General features: G+C 41.0%; 1 protein-coding gene and 1 non-coding gene across 2 annotated transcripts in view; both read right to left on the reverse strand.

Moving 5' to 3' along the window:
• Positions 1–16,586, reverse strand: part of LOC138813635 (vomeronasal type-2 receptor 116-like) — a 33,547-nt gene extending 16,961 nt beyond the window's left edge. Inside the window, exons 1-2 of the mRNA XM_070002035.1 lie at positions 16,449–16,586; positions 14,045–14,122 (exon numbers count right to left, since the gene is read on the reverse strand). Coding sequence (XP_069858136.1) covers positions 14,045–14,122; positions 16,449–16,586 — 216 coding nt within the window. The remainder of the gene's footprint in view (positions 1–14,044; positions 14,123–16,448) is intronic.
• On the reverse strand, positions 1,545–1,630 carry LOC138814343 (small nucleolar RNA SNORD35). Its single transcript, XR_011367933.1, has one exon. It is a non-coding gene; the product is annotated as a small nucleolar RNA SNORD35 (small nucleolar RNA).
• Positions 16,587–23,087: the final 6,501 nt, after the last annotated feature.

Genomic DNA, 23,087 nt, shown 5'->3' on the forward strand with positions numbered 1-23,087 from the left:
ATTTCTTCAGGTAATAATATTTGAAGGAGAGCAACTTTTAGTTAAAAACACTCATATATTAGGCTTTTGGTGCGTAAAGAATTGAACAATAATAAGAAGAAGTAGAAGAAAAAATTGAGCAATAGCTGAGAGCGGGTGGCTCAAACCCATAATCCTAGCTACTCAGGAGGCTGAGATTTGAGGATCATGGTTCAAAGCCAGCTGGGACAAAAAACTTCATCAGACTCTTATCTCCAATAAACCACTCAGAAAACTAGGAGTGATGCTATGGCTCAAGTAGTAGATTGCTTACCTAGAGCTGAAAAACTGAGGGACAGAGTCTAGGCTCAGAGTTCAAGCCCTATGACCGACAAAAAAAAGAATTGAGTAACATAAATTAGGTTTTACATTGAAGTAAATATCTAACTAAAGCCAGGAAAATTTAAACATAATTTCTACATTTTTTCTTTGTCCCTTAAAGGAAACCACAATGGGAAAAATATGCATGTAGAGCAAACTGCACGTTGCCTATCTGACCCATATGTATAAGAAAGTAGAAAATTGAACACACACTGCAGGATTGTTTTATCAAAGGAATTCTGGGGGGTGGGGAAAGAAGGCAAATATGAGTTTGGATGAGTTAATATTGGCAAGAAGTGGAAAAATAAGAGAAGAAAAATAAGAAAACCATAAAACTCAAGGCAATATCTTAGCTTTGGATGGTCTCAAAGCCAGTTAGAAAATTTCTACCTTCTATCCCTTTGGCTGGTGGAAGCTACCAGTCCATTGCCAGATCCTCCTGGGAACATAGGCAGAGATTTCCGGATCACAGTTGGTCTGGTTGGTCCATGAGCCGTTCACCACCTGTTAGTACAGGAGTGCAGCTTCTGCCTCTTGGAACTTCCAGATCCACCCCTACCAGGCCAACCAACCTAGGGTGCTGACCTCACCGGGTGCATCAAGCTGTCCCCAGACATGACAAGCAGTATGTCTGAGCTGTTTAGCCTCTGCACATGGTTCGGCGCCTCTGGAGAAGTTGGGACTCAGGGTCCTGCTCTGGAAGGGGAAGGATACTCCCAGCATGCTCTGGGGCATGGGGCAGTGAGCATCATAGGAAGGAGACCTGGGCCTTGAGCATGAGGGGCTGCATGTGGCTAGGGCCTTGCCCATGTCTGAGGGTTTGTTCAGCAACACAAACTCGGGGCAGATCCTGAGCAGCAGGTCCAGAGAGTACGGGTGGGATCCATAGCGTATTCCTGCTATTCTGGCCCCTCTCCATGTTGAGATGACTCATCTGCAACATATGGACATCTCTTTTCTTTTTTTTTTCCTGCTCAGGCAGATTTGTTTTTTTTTTATTTATGTTGTTTTTTATTGTGAAAATACCATACAGAGCAGTTTCAATTACATGAGCAAGGTAATGAGTACATTTCTAGTAAAGCAGTTGCCTCCTCCTTTGTTTCCCCTTCCCATCCCTGCCGTCCCATCTCCCCATCCTTCATCTCCCTCCCTTGGTTGGTTTTCATTTAATATATTGGGTATTTTTTCTGTCCCTGCCTCTTTAATTCCTGGTATTTGCTGAGCCTCTGGCACCATTGGTACTGCCTACTGTGGCATCCACAGACCATCGGGAGAAAAAACATCACTTTCTTTAAAAAAAAGTTAAAAACAGGATTGATGGTTTTCAGAGTTGGGTGGTGGGAAGAAAAGGCAATAAAAAATTAATTTATTAAAAAAATCGTGTGTGTGTATGTGTGTGTGTGTGTTTGTGTGTGTGTGTGTGTGTGTGTGTGTGTGTGTGTGTGTGTGTGTGTGTGTGTGTGTGTGTGTGTGTGCACTCCAGCCCTGGAAATCAGGACCCAAACTCCCTTTCTTGGCTTTGTAAATCACACTTGGCATTTTACCATTTGAGAAATACCTCCCATCCTGTATTTTTTTCTTGTAAGTTACAGGTGGAGTCTCATACACTTTTTTGTCCAGGCTAATTTTGAACTGTGATCCTCAGATCCAAGCCTTCTAAAGTAGCCATTGGTGTCTGACTTGAAAAAAATGCGTGTATAATATTGAAATTAATAATGAATTTAATAATAGACTTCCACAAGTATGTGAAAAGTTAATACATATGACTCAATGATTTAGTCAGTACTTTAAAACAGTAACACTTTTTCTTTATTGACAGTATTTACATAAATTTCACAGTATTGTGGCATACTGATACTTAGCTAAAGTCACTAACACAATTTAATCTTCACTCCCAAATCGGGTGATATGTACATTTTCCTTTTGATGAGTATCAGCTGTTTCCTCTTCCTCTCTCCTTTCCTCTCTCCCATCACCAGCCTTGAGTTGCTTAGTTCCCTTTCATCAATGACCAGTGCCAATGATGGGCCCCTCATTTGTATTTTTTCACCCATTTTCCTATAGTTCTTTGCCCTCCACTTAGCTTCTCTTAGGTGTGCATGCTTATACACCATATATGTGGTCCAGTATATAGAGTCATCTAGAAACTATATAACAAATTTTGAAGCCATTCTTTGTCTCTTGTGTCTTGTTTACTTTGTCATATTTCATTGTAAAACAGTAACACATTTTTTTTTTTTGTCGGTCATGGGGCTTGAACTCTCGGCCTGGGCGCTGTCCCTCAGTTCTTCAGCTCTAGGCGAGCGCTCTACCACTAGAACTACAGAGCCACTTCCAGTTTTCTGGTGGTTTATTGGAGATAGGAGTCTTACGGTCTTTCCTGCCTGGCTGGCTTTGAACCGTGATCCTCATGTCTCAGCCTCCTGAGTAGCTAGGATTACAGGAGTGAGCCACCAGCGCCCGGCTAAAACAGTAACAATTTTATGATGTGTAATTTAGTCCAATCAAGAGGCAATTGAAAACCACTGGATCTGAAAAATGTAAGTAAAAAATAAAGCAGTGGAAGAAAGGACACACTATCTTTTGCCAGCATGGCTAAAGAGATCCCCTCAAAAATCTAGTGTTTCTGTTGTTCTCTTTTCTCTTCTTCTTCCATTTCTAATTGGGTGTCCTTGGAGATTTGGTCCAATATGATGCACAAATTGGCTAATTGTGAGCTCTGGGCATTGATTTTACCAAGGTCCTATGGAAGTCAATGATGAGCCCATCCTTTCTCTCCTTTACTTGAGTGTCTCCTGGACAGGTATAGGTTCCATGCTTGTATCCTCTGAGACAGAGGCTGGCAATGGTCAGCTCCTGGTTTGTCAGTCCTGAGGATGGAGGCTGAGCTTTCCTTGTGCTCCAAGCTTGAAAAGATCTTTGGTTCTTTACCCCTTGGTTGTGTCTAAAGGCAGATGCAGCTCTACCTAGTAAGTAATGATGTAATTGATATATTAAGAGTCTTGGAAATATCACCTCTTAATCATACAAAAAACATAATTGCTTTGGGTAGCCATTAAAAGTTATTTCACACTTGTGTTCACAGTTCACCAAGTTTTATACCTCCTTAGTTTTGTTTGGTTAGCAGAATGGGTAAGCAATGTTTTTTTTTTTCTACCTACACAGTATTGGCTCTGTTTCATGTTGAAGTCTTCCCCTAACTAAAATAGATGTATTATTCCAAACTCTTTCTGAGTACTGAAAAGGAACTGTTGCTACAATATTAAAGGCCTTGACCTCAGTTATCAAAACACCATCAATGGTGGGGTGCTGGTGGCTTTCGCCTGTAATCCTAGCTACTCACAGGCTGAGATCTGAGGATTGTGGTTCAGTGCCAGCCCAGGCAGGAAAGTCTCTGAAACTCTTATCTCCAAATAATCACCAAAAACACCACTATTGGTGCTATGGCTTAAGTAGTAGAGCATGCTCCTTGAGCTGAAGAGCTCAGGGACAGCATCCAGGCCCAGAGTTCAAGTCCCGAGACTGACAAAACAATAACAGCATCAATGATATTATTCAGAAATTCCTATTTTTGCCAAGCTATGATCTCTGTCTTCTGTGTTGTTCTTTTTATTTCATATGCTTCATCTTTCTGTACTTCACAGTGAATTTCCATCTTGGCCACCTAAAGAAATGAAAATGAGCTGATGTTCTTATGGGTTTTGTTTTTTTTTTGAAGCTAGTTCTGATAGTTGATGCCAGGGTCTGGGTGTTGTTTCTGAGCATTGTTTTTGTGTAAAGTGAGTGCTCTGCCACTTGAACCACGTATACATTCTGACTTTTGTTGGTTTACTGGAGATAAAAGACTCATGAACTTTCCTTCCCAGGATGGCTTGGAACCATGATCCTCACATATCAGCTTTCTGAGGAGTTAAGTTTACAGGCCTACGTCAATGGTACTCAGCTAAGTGTGAGCACTTTATTGTAACTTGTGACTGTTTAAACACAAACTGTTACAACTGTGTTTGCATTGGGCTCGCTGCTTATGGGCAAAAGACATGACATCAGAATTATTCTGGTACGTTGTCCTCTTTGATAAGGTAAACATTCATTTTATTTTGCTGATAATCAAGGAATAGGTGCTTTATACCTTAGACTCTTTCCTTAGAAATGACTTAATACTAACTTCCTTTACTATTGGAGTATGATGAATGTATAAGGGCAACTACCTATTAAATTTTAGCCCAAAATTGTAAGTTTATACTCAATAAAGGGCAAAAAGTTATTGGATTTGAAGTTTCCTTTTCTCTAGTGGGCAAGTGGTCAGAGACTTCATAAAGTTTGATGTAGACATTTGATATGGCAGTCTCACACCCATTCATTTATTGAGTTAGGCTGTTTTTGTTCTCCTTGAACCTTTATTGTAGTAAAATTCATCAACTCTCCTGTGTTGAATACATAGTTGTCCAGCAATAGCAGCCATTACATAAGCACCCACAGAACAGTGAGCACTCTCTTCTTTGAGTCATTGTAAATGGAATAATCTGTTCTGCTTCCAGACATTTCTATCTTTGTGCAGATACTTTTCTGTTTTCCAGCAATGGCTCAGGAGAATTAGAGACAACACTGTGTGGATTTCTGTCATGCATGTGTGGGTGACATCACTCCACTGAGCCACAGCTACAGCATTGAATGATGTCAAGATCTCTGCACTCAGAGATATGAGCTTGCTTGTCTTTTGGACTCCTTACTGTGTAATGCAGTGGTGGCCTGACAATATCCCCACTTCAAGCTCCTCAACACTTTTCATGTCTTAAGGGAGTCTTCTGAATCATTCTTGTTCTCATAGAATTGTAAAGAGGTGGTGATGGCTAGAAATGCAGAGGGCTGGAGGCAGCTGTCTGTGTTCTAGCTCTCTGTGGCACCAATTAATGCAGGAAATGTAAAATGCTCTGTTGTCTTTTTCAAGGCTTGTCTCCGATCTGTTCTTTGATACATGAATGTGAACACTACGCTTGTTGATATGGAAATAACTAGAGGTAGCTAAGTCTGGTTGTGCACAGTAATCTTTTACATTTATCCAGTCAGTGCCCGTGCTCAACTCAGTTCTCAGCTTTGAGCTGTGTCTGTGTGTGCACCTGACTGCCTGGCCTGGAACAAAAAGAAAAACTTGCTGGGTGGAATGGGACACTTTACAATGCTACCATCTGATGAGGCAGGTGCTGAGACTTCTGGTTTTGAAGAGCAGTAACACCTTGTGCTTGGAATAACCCCCTGTCCAGAAGCACCAGCTGCTTCATCTCCCATGGGGCTGTGTACTGAGGCCCAGGGTCACACTGAGCTCCTGCCTGGGCCCCTCTCGCCTTCCTCCCCTTCCTCACTCCAGCACATGGTGCCTTTCAGGCCGGTGCTTGTGAGCCTCCGGCCTCTCTGCCTCCTTCAACCAGCACAGTCAGCCAAACAGCCACCCCGCGTGGGAGTGTCAGGGTGTCAGGAATGTGCCAGGTTGGACGGTTAAGGAGGGGCAGTGGTGGTTTGGGAGCCTCTTGCCGGTTGGGGCCCAGCCCCCTGGACTGTTAGTGAAGAGAAGCTTGTCAGGGGCCCTCTTACCAGATCCTGGCTGTCAGGATCGCTGGGTCTTTGCTTTTCCTGTCCCGGGCTGCCTCCATTTCCCTCCCAGCTCCTGAACCTCTGGTCTTGTGGAAGTTGCTGTGGAGACCTAGTGCTGTACATAGGGCATTTTTGTAAATGTGAAATAACCTCATATGTTGAGTTTTGTATGCAGAGCCACTAGTATTGTTATTTTGGCCACTTTTTATATTCAAAATAAAGAAATAACATTTAAAAAAAAGAACACTGAAAGATATAGAGTCTGGCTTATCTAATGTTTTTGTCCTCTCTTTCGGGATCTTTTTCTCTTCTCATAAATTATTCCATTTCTCAATCCCGAACAATACATTTAAAAAAGGAGAGAATGAAGATATATAAATGACCCATCTTGGTAATTCCCATGGGCCACTCTATCAGATTTTGAAACAAAATCAGTTGTTGGTCATGTGGCCTAATTGGAGAAAACTAGTCAATTTTCACCCTTTGTCCCAGATCTTGTGGAAAATCCCAAAAGCTCATAATGTCATATTGTGCCTCCAATTTCCTTTCTTCATTCAAAACCACTTGTTCTTCAACAGTATTGGTAAACTGAATCTTCTTCAAAAAGGGATGCAGCTAAAAGGGTCACATTACAATATGGTGAAGTGCTTCCCAGAGTTATCACAGAACCCCAGAACAATGGATACACAGATTATCCTACATTCCTACCACATGATTCACACACACACCACAGGAATCCAATCAACTCTATCAAATGCAGGCCCACAGTGGACTAACTTGTTAAGAAGTTCTAAAACCTGGTTATCCAAAATGGGATGGAGAAACTCAATTTCAAGGGAATGAAACTCTAGCCACATCCAACCAAGTATAATTATTTAGTTAGAATTCATATTAGAATTCATTTCTAATATGACAGAATTCTATCACCTCTTTATCATGAATTCCTATCATTTATTTTATGATTTTGATCAGAGTCAGTGTGAAAATAGATAAACAATAAACTAAGTAAAATTATAAAATATTTATGACAACTATGAAAGATTACTATAAACAAGACTTAGTTCATTGTGTGTGTGTGTGTGTGTGTGTGTGTGTGCCTACCTTGTGCCTCAACCACAGGGCCAAGGCACTCAACTTAAGGTGATTTTCTTTTTCTTTCAAAATAAGCATTCCATCCATTGAGCCACAATTCGACCTCTATCTATTTGGTGGTTAATTTTAGTCAGGAGTAAACCACAGGTGTGAGTGACTTTTGTCCAGACAACCTTAGGTTTTCAAGAACTAGTCACCCTTGATCTGTTATTTTACAAAGGTACAAGGAGAATTTGGATATATGCTATTGAAAGGGGATAGTTTTTGCCCACAGAATGAGGATGGAGACAGAAGACACAGCACTTCCTTGTCATGGATGCAGCGATCTTCAAGCCATTGTCTTCCTAGCTCTACAGTCATTTCATGGTCAGCACTATAGGCCCAGTGTCTCTTGTATTTTCCAAAGTGGAGCCAGATGACCTAGTACTATCTGCTATGAAACCTTCCATAGAAAGTCTACATGCCTAGAGCAGATCACCCAAAAGCAATGCCATTACCTGTGAAGAGAGAAATGCCCTTGTTTGTGCATTGTCCACTCGTGGCTCTTCCATGTGATGTAGAAATATGTGGTGGAGGGCGGTTGCCATGGCATACACAGCATTATAACTGTTGTATCTCTCTTCTGACACGGTCATGTCAAAAATATGTCTCAGAAACCAATGCAGTGTGGCATTGTATGAACAGTGCCCCAAGTCTCTGCAGTCAGACTTAATCAGTAGGCTATAAACAGACTGAATCCATCACGTGGGAAGGGAATTATCTCCTGAGTTCTTACACAAGGTCTCTGTCAGAAGAAAATTAATGAACCCAGAAGAGTTTCTATGATGGTGAGAGAAGATGAGAGTAGCATGGAAAGAATTAGATTTGCATATGAAAAAACTCTCAAGAAATACCATTCACTTTGAGAGCAGAGTGTCCACGTGAGTTCAACCCATATCTGCAGAGATGCAGGGCCTGCTGTGTTAGGAGTAAATAGGAAGGCAGGCTGCCTTGGGTCTGTGCTCACTTGTCACACTTTTGCCGATGAGGCACGCTTCTGCAAAGAAGTAAATCTTCCCTTCTGAGGAAAGAAAAGAAAACAAAGAGGAGCTGGGAAGGTGGCTCACTGGTAGAGTGCTTGCCGTGTATGAGGTCCTGGGTTCGACTCTTCAGTACACATAAGCAGAAAAAGATGGAATTGGTGCTTTGGCTCAAGTGGTAGAGTGCTAGCCTTGAGCTGAAGAGCTGAGGGACAGCAACCAGGCCCAGAGTTCAGGCCCCACAACTGGCAGATAAGGAAAATAAAGAAATACAATTCATGTCATGTAGTAGAGGCACATTAAGCTGACTCAGAGAATGTCATCATTCAAGAGGATTCCCAGAAGCAGAGCAAGAAGGCAGCTGACAAAGAGCGAATATAAAGATTGCACCACCCAACAAAGAATATATGAGAGTCAAATTGTGTGGACCGGAGAGTACTTCTCTAGTAGAACAAAACAACAGAAAAGGATATACGAGAAAAGGTGGAAGAAGCCATCTCCCTGTCAACAGCATTAGTTGCTCATTATGGACAGAAACCCTCCAACATTGCCAGGAGGGAGAGAATTAAAGTTTAGTCTCAGCACCATGACTGTATCCTGGGACCAGTGCTGGGGAAGTGGTTATAGTCTCTACTCTTGTGTCCAGACCTTTAGATTGTGCCTCTGGAACTGGTTTAGGACAGAGAAGGAAGACACTTTCACAACCTCCCTCCTCCAATCTTGTGAACGACAACAGGTATGGGATACAACCTCCTAGTGAAGAGGGCATAAGAGTGGGTCTGGCTTTTTCTCAGAACCCTGTGTCAGGCATGTCATGTTTGGACCAATAATCTAGAATAAACTAGATGGACTCTTTGGTCATGGCACCCCAGCATCCATTGGAATCTTTCAGGAAGTATTGGAAGGTGCATGAGGCAGAGCCAAATGCCATTTCCATTAGTTTCCACCATGGGTGGAGTAGGCTGACACCTGTCTTCCTGCTTAGCCTTGTAAAACCACTATTGCCCTGTGACTCTGTTAACACCTGCCTCAGTCCCAGACTTTTTGGGCAGTGAATCATCTCAGGGACCATTGCCCAAGAAGGACTGTGCTCAAGATGGAATCAGGATGAAACTTAGGTTGTTCTAGGAATCCAGTGTGCATTGGTCTACAACAGCACAAGCTAGAGTGAGGCCTCAGTTTATCCACATGACTGTTTGGGCTTTCTGGATGGGATATTAAGACTGAGTGCATGGTAGTATTCACTAAAATGGCCCAGTGGCTTTTTTGTTGTTGGTTGTGGGGCTTGAAGTCTAGGCCCGGGATCTGACCCTGAATCCTTCATGTCAAGGCTAGCTCTTTAACACTTGAGCCACAGTTCCACCACCAGTTTTCTTATGTTTTTGTGGAGATAAAAGTCTCACAGACTTTTCTGCCTGGGCTGTCTTTCAATCCTAATCCTCTAATCTCAGCCTTGTAAATAGCTAGGATTACAGGTGTCTGCCACCGGTGCAAAGATTGTGGCTTCCCTGACAAAACTTTCCATGCAGCTGTGACTCATCCTTGTTCTCCATCCCACTTTTCATGGGTAGGACAGGGAAGCAAGATGGTGATATTGTCCCACAGCTTAGTGTGCCCAGGTGATAGCACCAGACTTGTGCCATGACCCCATAGCCAGGACTGCCACTGGCAGAGCTCTGTAATCATCTCAGTACCTGGGAAAATCATCTACCCCCAGACAATCGGAGTTCTACTCTAGCTATCACTAATTGAATATGGTTGGGGCAATCTTGGCCCATGAGCCCACCTCTGCCACATACAACCTGGGAATATCTTAGTGCTCACCCAGGGCTGTCCGCTCTTTTTTTATTGTGAACACACTGTACAGAGGAGTTACAATTACATGGGCAAGATAATGAGTACATTTCTTATCAAACATTGTAGCCTCCTCTGTTGTTTTCCGTTTCCATCCCTTCCTATTCTCTCTGCCGACCCCCATCCTCCTCTCCCCACCAAGTTGTAAAGTTCATTTCTGACATAACAACTTGTGAATCTCATTCTTGCAATTGGTCCACCTGTATCCCTATTTAAAAGATTTATTTTTTCCCCCTTCCCCTCCACAAATTCCATGGACTTCAAATATAGTGAGAGCAAGGATTATACCGTGGGGGAGGGACATACAAAGGAACAAAGAAATAACCTTATAAATGTGTTAGAAACAATAACATGAAAGAAAAAAACAATTGAATACATATCTTAGGGTTCATTTCCCTGATATCAACTTATCTGACCTATTCTGCTTGACTCAGACATATACTACTTATTTCAAATAAGGAAAACAATGGGACATAAGTTTGTTTGGATCTGGCTTACTTCAATTAATGTAATTTTTTCCAAGTCTTTCCATGTCCTAACAAATGGGCAATGTCATTCTTATTGGTGGATGCGTAGAATTCCATTGCGTATATATACCATATTTTCTTCATCCATTCATCTACTGAAGGGCATCTGGGTTGGTTCAATGTCTTAGCTATGGTAAATAATGCTGCAATAAACAGAGTCGTGCTGGTTGCTTTAGTGTGGTCTTGTTTGTGAACATTTGGGTAAATGCCCAAAAGTGGGATTGCTGGGTCATAGGGGAGCTCTATGTGGAGTCTTTTGAGGAACCTCCATACTGCTTTCCAAAGTGGTTGAACAAGCTTACACTCCCACAAACAGTGCAGTAAGGATCCCTTCTGTCCACATCCCCTCCAGCATCTGTTGTTATTAGAATTCTTGATTGTAGCCATTCTAACTGGGGTGAGGTGGTATCTTAATGTTGTTTTGATTAGCATTCCTTTTATGGATAGGGACGTTGAGCGTTTCTTCATGTGTCTATTGGCCATCTGTTTTTCTTCAGAAAAGTTTCTCTTTAAGTCTTTAGCCCACTTATTTACTGGACAGTTGTTTGTTTGAGGATTTGTTGTTGGGGGATTTAGTTTTTTTGAGTTCCAAGTATATTTTAGATATGAGACCCTTGTCTGTTGTATGGCTAGTGAAGAGCGTCTTCCAATCCACGGGTTTCTATTGATCATGCTAGCTATGTCCTTTGCCATGCAGAAACTCTGCAACTTCATGCAATCCCATTTGTCCAACCCCTCTTTGATTTGTTGTGTTTCTGGGTCTTTATTAAGAAAATTTCGTTTGGGCAAGATTTTGTGGAGAAGTTTTGCATCGATGTTCATCAAATAAACGCTTCTATAGTTCTCTTTTTTTGATGAGTCCCTGCCTGGTTTTGAGATGAGGGTTATGATGACTTCATAGAATGAGTTCGGTAGTGAACTTTCTCTTTCAATTTCATTGACCAGTTGAAGGAGTATTGGTGTGAGTTCTGCTTTGAAAGCCTTGTGTAATTCTGCTGTAAATTTTCCGGTCCTGGGTTTTTCTTATTGCTCTTTCTATTTCAAGGCTTGATTTGTGTCTTTTTAGTTGGTTTAACTCATGTTGGTTTGGTTTTGGGCATATCGTTTTTGCTAGGAAATTGTCCATTTCTTCCAGATTCTCAAGCTTATTATCATAAAGGTTTGAGAAATATTCCCTTATAATGTTCTGAATCTTGGTGGTTTCTTTGGTGATGCTATCATTCTCATCTCTGAGTTTGTTTCTGTGGGTGTGTTCTTTTTCTGATAAGATTTCTCACGGTCTGTCAATTTTTTTTAACTTTTTCGAGGAACCAACTCATTGTTTTGTTGATTCTTTCTATGTTGTTTTTTGGATTCTAAATAGTTTAATTTGATTTCATTTAAATTATTTCTTCCTGTCTACTGGATTGGGGTTTATCCTGCTGCTCTTTTTCAAGGAAGTTCAGATGTCTCATTAAATAGTTGGTTACAGATGTCTCCAATTTGTTGATGTAGGAAATCAGAGCTATAAACTTGCTTATGAGTACTGCTTTTGCTGTGTCCATAGGAGCTGGTAATTTGTGGGTTCATTTTTGTTGAATATCAGGACTATTTGAATTTCCTTTCTAATCACTTCCATGATCCACTGGTGATTCAACAGTGTGTTGTTCAGCCTCCATGTGTTACAGGACCTTCTTTGGTGGCTTTTGGTGTTGATATAACTTTATTCCTTTGTCTGAGAGCATGCAGGCCATAACTTCAATGTTTCTGAATTTGGACCAGTTTGCGTTGTGACCTAAAATGTTCTGTGTGCTGCATAGAAGAACGTGTAATTTTATGCTTCAGGGTGCAATATTCAGTAGATATCTGTTAAAACTAGTTGATCTATGCAGCTGTTTAGATTTGCGGTTTCACTTTTGAGTTTTTGCTGAGTTGATCTAACTAGTGAGGATAGTGGTGTGTTAAAGACCTCAACACTTAATGCCTTTGCATCTATGTGAGATTTGAGGGAAAGTAGTGTTTCTTGGATAAATTAGGGTGCTCTGTTGTTTGGTGAATAGACATTTAGAATTGTGATACCCTCCTGAAGGTGAGATCCCTTAATTAGAATGTAGTGATCTACTTTTTCTCTTCTCACTAATTTTAATTTTTAGTCTATTTTATGTGGTATTAGGATTGCAACTCCCGCAAGTGTATGGGGGCCTTTGCTTGGTAGATTTTATTCCAGCCTTTCACTTTCATAATATGTTTGTTTTAATCAGGAAGGTGTGTCACCTGAAAGCAGTATATAGAAGGATCTTGCTTTTTAATCCAAGTAGGCAGTCTATGTTGCTTAACTGTAGAGTTAAGTCATTTATTGTTGAGAGTTAGGACTGAGAGGTGTTGGGTAGTTCCTGCCATGTTATCCACCTTCTTGGAGCTGCAACAACTTGTTTCTTCACATGGTTCTTGGATTCTCATTTTGGGTGAAGTTTCTTGGCCTTCATTGTGGTCTTGTTGGTTTTCTATATGTAGGACACCTTTAAGTATCTTTTGTAGGGCTGGTTTGGTGGGGATCTATTGTTTGAGTTTTTCTTTGCTATGGAAGGTTTTCATTTGACCTTCTTTATGAAGGAGAGTTTAGCTGGGTACAGTATTCTTGGTTGATAGTTGTTTGTCTCTCGGGTGTGGTATACATCATTCTAGCCTCTTCTTGCTCTAATTGTCTCTGCTGAGAAATCTGAGGTGATTCTAATTGTTTTCCCTTTATATGTGATTGATCTTTTCACCTTGACAGCATTAAGAATCCTTTCCTTGAGCTGAATTGATCCTGTGCAGATTATAATGTGATGGTGGGATGTCCTGTTTAGGTCAGGTGTATTTGGGGTTCTAAAAGCTTCTTGAATCTAATGGCCCTATCTTTTTGCATGTTTGGGAAGTTCCCTGATGGGATCCTGTTAAATAAATTTCCTAGACCAGTAAGTTCTGTCTCTAGTTGGTCCTCTACATCAATTATTGTCAGATTAAGACTTCTGATGTTGTCTACCAAATATTGAATCGATCTATCACATTTCTTGGATTTGTCTTGGATAATTGTATGCTCTCTCTCTATAATATCTTGGCTGTCTCCAATCTCTGACATTCCATCTTCTGCATGGTCTAACCTAATGTCAAGACTTTCTACTTTGTTTTTCATTTCCTTTCCTTCTAATGGTTTGGCTTTGATGTCTTCAAATTCCTTGTTGGAGCTTTGCTTTAGATATTGTATGAACTTCTTTACTTCCTTAATTTGGTGTTCAGTGTTTATTCTCAAATCACTTAGTTGATTGGTTATGTTTTCCTTGGACTCCCATTCCTTCTGTGGGGCTCCATTTAGCATTCCCTTTGTGGTCTGTCTGGATTCCTTCAGCTGTCTGTTTATGGATTCCATGTATACCTCTATTGATCTTTGTCTATTATCATCCTGCTCACACAATTCCTGTCTTGCTCTTTGATTAGCTTCCTCATGCTCATACAATTCGTGTATTTTTCTTTGACTGTTTTCAGCCTGTTCATGCAATTCTTATCTTTCTCTTTGGTTGTTCTCAGCCTGCCATGCAATTCCTGTAGTAATCTTTGATTAGCTTCCTCATGCTCATGAGATTCCTGTATTAATTTTTGGCTAACCTTATCCTGCTCGTGAAGTTCCCTTATTAATCTTTGGTTGACCTCATCTTTTTTCCTATCATGGTCACACTGAATATTCTACACATTTTCATACCTTTCATTCACCATGTTTACCGGTAGTGTTTGTAGAGCATTTTGGGAACTCTCTTCTGGATTTTTCATTAAATGTTCTGTCACCTCATTATCATGAGTGGGAGTTGAGATACCTGGACTTGCCATTTTTTTAGTCTTTCTCTGGCTTGTTCTGTCCATTTGGTAAGAAAGTGACACCAATTTTGTGCTAGAACACTATTTTAAGGCAAGCATCAACTGGAGTCCTGTATTTACACTTTGAAATGGCTGTCTATACAATGTAGTTCAACAGATACAGTCTATTCATCATCAAACAACAATGGATTTATGGGCTAAGGATATCAAAGAAGGATTCAGAAGATCAGACCTTAATAAGTTTAAGGAGAATTGTGAAGAAAAATAGGATTAGAGGAATGTGGTGAGGTTAAAGGAGAGAGTGAATTTAACCAAATCCTAATCTCAGAGATGATATGGATAGGACTTAATGAAATGAGAGTGATTTAAAAAAAACAAGAAATAAGAAAAACGAACGTTTAAATTTAAAAATTGAAATACTTAAAATTATGGGAGAATAAAGAAGTGATAATGGTGAAGAAAGGTATAGGATGAGAGAAGGAGAGAGATAAGATGGAAAAATGAATAAAAAATTTTAAAAATGGAATACTTAAAAATTATATAATTCTAAACAAATAATACTAGTATTAAAGATGTTAAGCCTAAGAGGTTGTGAATTAAGTAATAAATTCCTGGATTAAATATGTACACAATGAGGGATAATGTGTAAGAACTGATGACAGGTATATATTTGAGGATCAGCAGAATAGCAATTAACCACTCAAAAAATAAAGAATAAAGGACTCAATGGTTACAAGTAATTTCACACACACACACACACCTGAAATAAAAATTATGAATGAAAAAAATAATAAAAAACAACCTTTTTCAAAAATTAAAAAATTAAGTGGAAAAAAGAGTTCTTTGATTTTTTTTGGTGGAGAGGGAGATCTTTTATTTCCCCTCTGTCTGTAACCAGTCTCGTGGTGGAGTCTCTCTTCTGCTTGTGGTGTTTGGTTTTCCTGTGGCTTGATTGGTTTCTTAAGTTTGTTAGAGCAAGCAGAAAGAAGGTATGCCTCCCCCAGGACTTTGTGATTCTCCTCCCAGTCTAGTTGAGTGAGAGGGAGTTCTGCTTTGAATATTATAAAAGCTGGAGATGTCTGTTTCCTCTAACTTGGAGTTGCTGTGCTGAGGCTAGGTTCTGAGTAGGATTGAGGCCTATCAGCAATCAGTAGCTTTTCCCTGAGGGGCTAGCTCCTAAGACACACATAGAGCCCAGCCTGGAGCCATTCTCAAGGTTTATGAGTACTGAGTTTCAATTCTTTGTGTTTTACCCCTTCTGCTGTCTAGGCTGCAGTGGATAGGGGCAGCCTCTGCCTCTGTTTACCCAGTGAAGAAAGTCACTCCTCCGAAGTGGAGCTTCCTCTCTTTGAGAGGAGCTGAACCTGACAAGTCAGGTCAGGTTCCTGTGACCTGTTGAATGGCTCCTATGATTTTCTTTCAAGGTGTGAGTTGGAGCTAGCTGCTCTGGCTGGGCAGTTGTCAATAACAAAGATGGACGTATTTTCCGGTGGTGGGGGAGGGCCTAACTTCCCACTGCTGTTCCATGAGAAGGATTGAGGTTACCTTGCTTCTACTCATGCCAGACTCTGTTCCTGGGATGTCCCTGGTCTCCGAATAGCAGGATGAACATTTCTGCTTCTTGTCAGATCTTGCTGCTGGTGAATAGAATCCGCTCACACACCGTGTCTGGCACCTTTGTCCTGGATCGTCTCTGTTGATATGGTGGCAGTGGTAACTGCCACTGCCATCGCCAACGCCACCACCGCTGTGGCTACTGGCAAGTGATCAGATCTGTCTTCCTGACAAAGCTGCCTGGATTTTTCCTCTGTGACCAAACTCTCTGTACTGTGATGGCACACTTGGTGTGATTCTCCAGCCTAGGACTCTTCACTGGAACACTAAAACTGCTTTCTATGAAAGACCTTATTTAGCCTCCAGCTTCTCCTCAGCCATCTTCCTCCAGAGTGATATTTTGGATTTGGACTATTGAAAAGTTGAGAGCTTATATCACACAAACTGAGGATGAGGACAGGAGACATATAGCACTTCCTTATCACAGATGCTGTGTTCTTGAAGTCATGTCATGGAGAGCATGACAGGGCAAGTGTATCTTGTATTTTCCCTAAAGGAGGAAGACTACCTAATTCCATCTGCTATGAAAGATTCTAGAAAGTCACTATGCCTGGAACATATCACCTAACATAAAAGTCGTTACGTGCGAGGACAGAAATGCCCTTGGTTGCTCATGGTGTGCTGGTGGCTCTTCCTCGTGATGAAGAAGCACCTCATGGAGGGCATGGGCCACGGCATACATGGTGTTGTAGATATTGTAACTATCTTGTGATATGGCCATGTCAAAAGTGTGTCCCTGCAACCAAGCCACATGGCATTGGATGACGAGTGCCCCAATTTTGTACAGTCAGAGTTAATATGTATGCACTGAACACCCCGAATCCAAAACCTAGGAAGAGAAATATCTCCTGAGTCCTTAGAATAGTTATCTCTTGGGACAAAATTGGTGACCCCAGATATGTCTGTATAGTGGTGAGAGAAGATGAGAGGTGTGTGGAAGGAGTCTAGCAGGAAGTATCTTTTTCTAAGGGTCATGTCATCATAGGGTGGGTGAGTTCGTGACCCAGACTTTCCCTGTAATTAAAAAAACCCCAATTTAAGAATAAAGCTTAGTAGCAATTCAATTTCTCCGTAAATGATTATCACATTGGTTGAGAATTCCATGATGTGGCGGTATCTTGGTTGATCAGTTGATAAATCTGATGAGCTGTTTGTCAGAATCATATTCTCGAACGCAAGACAGGCTCCATTCTTGTCCATCTCCTCTCTCATTTCTGAGAGGAACCACGCACCATAGTTGCCTTTGGTTATGAGAAGCCCCACCCAGATCCAGCCAAATGAAAGCATCAATGAGATCATGGCCTGGGCTAGAACTGAGTCCTTGGCAGCTATCTGATTGACAGCACCGAACTGTCCATGGTCACTCAGGAGAGGATCAAAAGGCCCTTAAGTTAACTAAAGGGGGAAAAATAATCACAACAGCAGAAAGAGGATGGTCATTGTCAGGGTCACAGTCCTAATGAGTAGCCAACAACCGCTTGCAGTGGTGGGAGTGAAGGTTTGCTTATTCCACTTGTTTTTTGTCAGTTGTAGGGATTGAAATCTGGGCCTGGGCACTGTCCCTCAGCTCTTAAGCTCAAGGCAAGGCCATTCAGTATGTGAGGCTCATAATACCACCTCTTTACTCCACTTCTTCAACCTATTGAGGACAGGTTCAAGGTGGACTTAGCTTCACATCTGCCCTTCTCTTCCATACCCACCTGTGGAAGATTTTAGAGGACCAGAAGTGTCAAGATTGGGACAGATGTGATTGAAGTTCCACTGAGTACTGCTAAAACTTTGCTGTCTCTCCTGCAAGTGCAATTAGGGCTGTTTTTTTTTCCCTGACTGCAAGGTCAATGAATTTTCTAACACATCAGTTTCTACATGATGTGAAATATAGATCTCAAACCCTAGGGTCATGTTGGGTAGCAGATGTGGATTGTGTTGATTTCATCAACTGTGAGGGTCAGGGATAAAATTAATGGGCATTTCCTTGGTTGAATCTGCACAGAGGTCACAGAGACTCAGGTATGTAAACATGTATTACAAAGGATTAAGTTGAAATCTCAATACTTTGTTGAATTGAATGGTTTTGTGTACACACAGTAATATGTTTGGACCCTGTCTTCAAAGAGGATGGAATTAGAATGTGGATCGTTAGGAGGATAAGGAGAATTGGGAGAGTTCCTGAACCAGGATGTGATCAATGAACACTAGATTGCTGTTCTGAGAGAGAGGGAGTGAGCTGGCATTTCCTGTCTATCATTTGTGGATACATGAAAAGCACGAATATCGGGAGTTCCTGGAAGATGGCGGAGGAAAAGCTGGAATCTGAACAAGCTCTCACATAGAAAGCAGTTTTAGAGTTCCAGTGAACAGTCCTAAGACAGAGAATCACACCAAGTGTGCCATCACAGGACAGAGAGTTAGTCAAGAGAGGGGAAGCCAAGTAAACATATCAGCTGCCAATGCGGCGGCAGGGTCGCGGCGGCGACCACCACCGCGGGGTCATACCTGAGACACAGAGAGTCCGGGACGAAGGAGCCAGATGCAGCAGACGAGCGGATTCTACTCAACACCAACAAGAACCAACAAGGAGCGGACATCTTCATCCTGCTGTTTGCAGACCAGAGACGACCCAGGATCCAAGACTCGACGTGAGTAGAAGCCCGACGTCCTCACTCCTTCTCAGGGAGCAGAGGAGGGAAGGCCACCCCTCCCCCCCAGCACCGGTGATCTCCATCTTGGATACTGACAAAGCTCGGAGGAGCTGCCAGCTCCAATCCAGGCCTTGGAATAAAAGGAGTCATTTAGCAGGTCACAAGAACTTAACGGCAAAGTGACCTGCCAGACTCGGCTCCATCCAGGGAAAAGTCACCCAGCTCAGGCGCCAGCCATTGGAGTGGCTTTCCTCACTGGGTAACCAGAGCCAGAGGCTGCCCCTCCCTCTAGCAGCATCAACAATCAATTGAAAAACAGAATCCCTGAGAACAGCTCCAGGCTGGGCTCTGGGAGATTTTTTTTTTTTTTGCACAAAACAGCCCCAGGAAAAAGCTACTGATTGTTGAAAGGCCTCAACTCTACCCAGAACCTAGCCTCACCACTGCATCCCCCTCTTTTGTGATTCTCAAAGCAGATCACCCTCCTAGAAAACTAACCTGGGAGGGGGATCTCAAAATCTTGGGTAAAGCAGAGCATTTTTCTGCCTCTTCCAACAAACCGACTTAAGAAACCAATCAAGCCACAGGATCTCAAGCTGACCAGAGACTCCAACAAAAGGCTGGTTACAGACAAAAGGGAGATACAGGATTCTTCCCACCCCTCCCCCCGCCAAAAAAAATCAAAAGACTTTTTTTTTCTTTTTTCTTTTTTTTCTTTCTTTTTTCTTCTTCTTCTTTACTTTTTTTGTTTGTTTTTTGTTTTTTGTTACCTTATATATATAAATTTTTTTTCTCTTTCAAAACTTTTATTAATCTTTAATTTTTGCCTTTTCTGAAAAATTAATTGATTTCCAGTAACTTTTTTTTTCTCCTCTTATAATTTTTATTTAAGGAATATGTGAATGAGCGTTTTATTTTCTTTTCTTATCTTCTTTCTCTTTTTCTTTCTTTCATAATTATCTTTTTGTTTTTTGTCTAGCTCTACTGAACTTCTGATCTTTTCTTCTCCCTTTCCCATCCTTAAAGTTTTTCACATCTCCTCTATCTCCCTCCCTTTCTCACAACATATTCACATTCCTCTCTAAATAGATGGTCTTTTAATCTCTACAAAAACATTAATTTTTACGTTTCTATTTTTTTTCTGGTCTCTTTTCATTCCCCTATCCCTCTCTTCTTTTTCTCTCTCTCTCTACTTGCATCCTACCCAACCCATTTCCTGCATTGTGATTAGGACATAGTTAACTCTCCCTGTGCCTCCCCACACCAATCTATTCCTATTTTTCACCCACACCTCTCCCTAATCCTAATAATTTTTGGTTTTCCAAATTCTTTTCTGCGGTTCGAAGTCCTTTAAAATATAGTTGTTTGATGTTGAATAGATGTATCTGTTGAACTAGATTGTATCTGTAGACTATTGACTGTACAAATGCAAACTTTGGTTGATGGTTGCCTTAAGATAGTGTTCTAGCACAAAACTGGTGCAATCTTCATCTCAAATGGGCAGAGTAAGCCGGAAAAACACAAGAAAAATGGCAAATTCGGGTATCTCAATTCCCAATCTTGATAATCAGGGGTCAGATCATATAATGAACAATCCAGAGGGGAGTTCCCAAATAGCTCTACAAACACTAATAGCAAACATGATAAATGAGAAGTTTGACAACTTGCAAAGGACTCTCTATGAGCGTGATAGGGAGAGACAGGAGGCATCCCAGAAGTTTATACAGGAATATCGTAAGCGTGAGGACGCTACTCAAAAACTGATACAGGATTTGCGTGAACAACTTGAGAATACTCAAAGAGAAAGGGAGGAATGGCGTGAGCAGGCTGAGAACACACAAAGAGAACTGCAGGAATCCCACGAACATGAGGAAGCTAAACAAAGAGTAATACAGGAATTGAGAGACCAGGTAGAGAACACACAAAGATCACTAAAAGCATCCATAGAATCCATTAAGAAAGAGCTGAAGGAAGTCAGGGAGACCACAAAGGGAATGCTGAATGGAACCCAACAGAAGGAATGGGATTCCAAAGAAACCATAACCAATCAACTAAGTGATTTGAGGACAAACACTGAACACCAAATTAAGGAAGTAAAGAGATTCATACAAGACCTAAAACAGAGCTTCAACAAAGCACTTGAAGCCATCAAAGCTGACCAATTAGAAGGAAAAGAGATTAAAAACAAAGTAGAGAGTCTTGACAGCAGGTTAGACCATGCAGAAGATCGAATCTCAGGGATTGAAGACAGCCTAGATATTATAGAGAAAGAACATATAACCATCCAAGACAAGTCTAAGAAATATGATAGATCTATCCAACACCTGGAAGACACCATCAGAAGGCCTAATCTAAGGATAATGGGTGTAGAGGAGCACCTAGAAACAGAAGTTAATGGTCTAGGAAACTTGTTTAACAGGATCCTAGCAGAGAACTTCCCAAACATATAAAAAGATAGGCCTATGCAGATACAAGAAGCTTTTAGAACCCCAAATAGACCAGACCAGAATAGGACATCCCACCATCACATTATAATCCACACAGGATCAACTCAGACCAAGGAAAAGATCCTTAAAGCTGTCAACGAGAAAAGGGTAATCACCTATAAAGGGAAACCAATTAGAATCGCCTCAGATTTCTCAGCAGAGACAATCAAAGCAAGAAGAGCCTAGAATGATGTATGCAATGCCCTAAAAATAAACAACTATTAACCAAGAATACTGTACCCAGCTAAACTCTACTTCATAAATGAAGGCCAAATAAAAACCTTCCATAGCAAAGAAAAATTGAAACAATACATCTCCACCAAACCAGCCCTACAAAAGATTCTTAAAGATGCCCTACACATAGAAAACCAACAAGACCGCAACAAAGGCCAAGAAACTGCACGCAAACTGAGAATCCAAGAACTATAGGAAGAACCCAGTTTTCGCAGCCCCCAAGAAAGTGGATAACATGGCAGGAACTCCCAAATACCTCTCAGTCCTATCCCTTAAGGTTAACGGACTGAACTCTCCAATTAAGCGACATAGACTGTCTAGTTGGATTAAAAAACAAGACCCTTCTATCTGCTGCCTGCAGGAGTCACATCTTGCCCGTAAAAACAAATATATTTTCAATGTTAAAGGCTGGAACAAAATCTACCAAGAAAAGGGCCCCCATAAACAGCCGGGAGTTGCAATCCTAATATCAGATACAATAGACTTCAAATTAAAATTCATGAGAAGAGATAAAGAAGGTTGCTACATACTAATTAAAGGATCTGTCCTTCAGGAGGATATTACAATTCTAAATATCTATTCGCCAAACAATGGAGCACCCAAATTTATCAAAGAAACACTACTTTCCCTCAAATCCCATATAGAATCAAAGACATTAATTGTTGGGGATTTTAACACACCACTCTCCCCACTAGATAGATCAATTCGGCAAAAACTCAACAGAGAAACCGCAGATCTAAACAGCTGCATAGACCAACTAGACTTAACAGACATCTACCGAACATTTCACCCAGCAGCATCAGAATACACGTTTTTCTCAGCAGCACATGGAACATTTTCTAAAATAGACCACATTTTAGGCCACAAAGCAAACTTGTCTAAATTCAGAAACATTGGAGTTATACCTTGCATTCTCTCTGACCACAAGGGAATAAAATTAGAACTCAATACCAAAAGCCACCAAAGAAAGTCCGGTATCACATGGAGGCTGAACAACACACTGCTGAATCAAGAGTGGGTCATGGAAGAGATTAGAAAGGAAATTCAAATGTTCATGCTATTCAACAAAAATGAACACACAAATTACCAGCTCCTCTGGGACACAGAACAGGTAGTACTCAGAGGCAAGTTTATAGCTCTGAGCTCCTACATCAACAAATTGGAGAGATCTGAAACTAGCAATTTAATGACATATCTAAACCTCCTTCAAAAAGAGCAGCAAGATAAACCCCAATCCAGTAGACTGAAAGAAATAATCAAAATTAAATCAGAATTAAATGAATTAGAATCCAAAAACACTATAGAATCAACAAACAAAGAGTTGGTTCTTCGAAAAACTCAACAATATTGACAGACCCTTAGCAAATCTTATCAGAAAAAGGAGAGAACACATGCAAATTAATAAACTCAGAGATGAGAATGGAAACATCACCACGGAAACAACCAAGATTCAGAACATTATAAGGGAATACTTCTCAAAACTTTATGCTAATAAGTTTGAGAACTTGACAAAAATGGACCTTTTCCTAGCAAATATTGACATGCCAAAACTAAACCAAGATGAGTTAAACCAGCTTAACTGGCCCATATCAAGCATTGAAATAGAAACAGCAATAAGAGACCTCCCAGCTAAGAAAAGTCCAGGACCAGATGGTTTTACAGCGGAATTTTACAAGGCCTTCAAAGCAGAGCTCACACCAATACTCCTCCAACTCTTCAATGAAATTGAAACAGAAACCTCACTACCGAACACATTCTATGAAGCCATCATAACCCTCATCCCAAAACCAGGCAGGGACTCATCAAAGAAATAGAACTATAGACCCATTTCTTTGATGAACATTGATGCAAAACTTCTCA

The sequence above is a fragment of the Dipodomys merriami genome, unplaced genomic scaffold, assembly GCF_024711535.1.
Source record: "Dipodomys merriami isolate MVZ:Mamm:240054 unplaced genomic scaffold, mDipMer1.0.p SCAF_6, whole genome shotgun sequence".
NCBI lineage: Eukaryota > Metazoa > Chordata > Mammalia > Rodentia > Heteromyidae > Dipodomys > Dipodomys merriami.